At 38.7% G+C, this 1,773-nt stretch overlaps 1 protein-coding gene across 1 annotated transcript; it reads left to right on the top strand.

Moving 5' to 3' along the window:
• Window positions 1-575: 575 nt before the first annotated feature.
• Window positions 576-1,215, top strand: LOC129571570 (valine--tRNA ligase-like). The gene is made up of 2 exons (XM_055451379.1): window positions 576-658; window positions 961-1,215. Exons 1-2 carry the CDS (start codon window positions 614-616, stop codon window positions 1,198-1,200), a joined length of 285 nt encoding a protein of 94 aa, XP_055307354.1. The 5' UTR covers window positions 576-613; the 3' UTR covers window positions 1,201-1,215.
• The last annotated feature ends 558 nt before the right edge of the window (window positions 1,216-1,773 follow it).

Raw genomic sequence — 1,773 nt, 5'->3', positions numbered from 1 at the left:
TGCCTTAAAACATGCTGCTTCCTAAGCAATGCAAATGCGAACGTCTGTTTATTTTTCAATAATAACTGTTTTGTGAGAAGAGCATCGCACACGAGCGCTGTAGCTCTCACTGAAATGAGTTGTAATGTAAACTGAATGTGCGATTCCAAGCAGAGATGACTGAACGCACGCTCAGTAGCGTTTACAGCTACTCAAATGAGCGTTGTTTTTTGCTCTGTGCGCTCACACGCACTTTCTTGAAGTGTCAGTGCGCGCACCGGCTCAATTTTGCATTTTTTGTTTGAGGATTTTTCCCTAAATTTAATTATATACATGACTTTTCAAACATTCATCTTTGTCAAGATAGTCAAAATATTGAACAACGAAATTAAACTTGGACGAAAATGTAAAGTAAAACGACGAAAAAAGCAAAAAATAAAACACAAGTACTCTGCGCACTCTTGTAAACCACACTCATTTTCGGTCATGTTACAAGCACTGAGCATGTCTAACGCACGCAAACTCAGTTGCGGTGCGGCCGTTGCTCGGTCACTCGGTGCGCTTCAGTCATCTCTGATTCCAAGGCCCTGGATTCTTTTGCAACAAACTATGGAATGCCATCAAATTCGCTCTCATGTACTTCGATGGCATTACGAAATACAAGTCAACCTTTGAATTGGTGAGTTTTTTCCCTCTCAATTGTTTTTCTCTCCTTTTTTAATTTCTTTATCGCTTCAAAGCAAACGAAGGAGATGTTCTTTTTTACTTTTTTCTTTTTCTTTCGAATTTTGCCATTTTTGCTTATCTCTGTTATGTATGTAATATTTTTCGCATAGAAAGCAATATTCTTGTTATTCTTTTCTGTTGCAATTCTTTTACCTTTTCTAGGCTCTGTTTCCCACTTTATTTGCATTTTCTTTAATAAATTCAATTTTTTTTCATTTTCTCTTACTAATCATACTATTTGCTTATCCACTTCAGGAATGTTTGAAGCCGGTGTTCTTCAATGGAACCGATGCTGAAAAGGCGGCGGCCCATCAAACCCTGTTCACATGTTTGGATGTTGGTTTGCGTTTGATTTCGCCATTTATGCCGTTCATCAGTGAGGAGCTGTATCAGCGTTTGCCACGCGAAGGGGGTGGTCCAGTGAGCATTTGCATTGCTCCATATCCAGTGATAGAAACATGCCCATGGAAGAATGAAATATATAAAACTGAATAGTTTGTATGTATGTATGTTGCTAATGTTTGGCCAAACCGCTCGACCGATTTGGAATCCGAAGATACCGTTGGAAAGCTCTTGGTCTGGAGAAGGTTCGTATAAATAGCTTTGTCCATCTCGGTCCATCATGGTCGAGTGTTAACTTGACTTTACACTATTTTTGCTTAAATATAGTCGATATGAGTATCAAATGAAAGGTTTTGAAGAGGAGATTAACATGGATACCATCACGCTTCATCATGGTCGAGTTAACACGACTTAAGACCAATTTTTCATTATGGGTAACATATGAAAGGCCTTGGAATGAAGATGAACATGGACACCATCTCGGTCCATCATGGTCATGTTAACACGACTTAACACCATTTTCACATATGAATAGTCAATATGGATATCATATGAAGGGCCTTGGATCGGAGATGAACATGGACACCATCTCGGTCCATCATGATCATGTTAACACGACCTAACACCATTTTCACATATGAATAGTAATTATGGGTATCATATGTTTGAAATGAAAACAGGCCATCATGGTCGGCCATCGTGTTATAACACCATTAAACTCTTATT

This window comes from Sitodiplosis mosellana, unplaced genomic scaffold (genome assembly GCF_009176505.1).
Source record: "Sitodiplosis mosellana isolate CC-2019 unplaced genomic scaffold, AAFC_SMos_1.0 Smas_scaffold_2869, whole genome shotgun sequence".
Lineage (NCBI taxonomy): Eukaryota > Metazoa > Arthropoda > Insecta > Diptera > Cecidomyiidae > Sitodiplosis > Sitodiplosis mosellana.
This window is presented reverse-complemented; position numbering and strand designations above follow the sequence as displayed.

Bases quoted from the DNA above. Each gene is read 5' to 3' on its own strand.
- LOC129571570 (XM_055451379.1), top strand. From the start codon at position 614: ATGTACTTCGATGGCATTACGAAATACAAGTCAACCTTTGAATTG. The intron at 659-960 runs GTGAGTTTTTTC...TATCCACTTCAG, and splicing joins ACAAGTCAACCTTTGAATTG to GAATGTTTGAAGCCGGTGTT.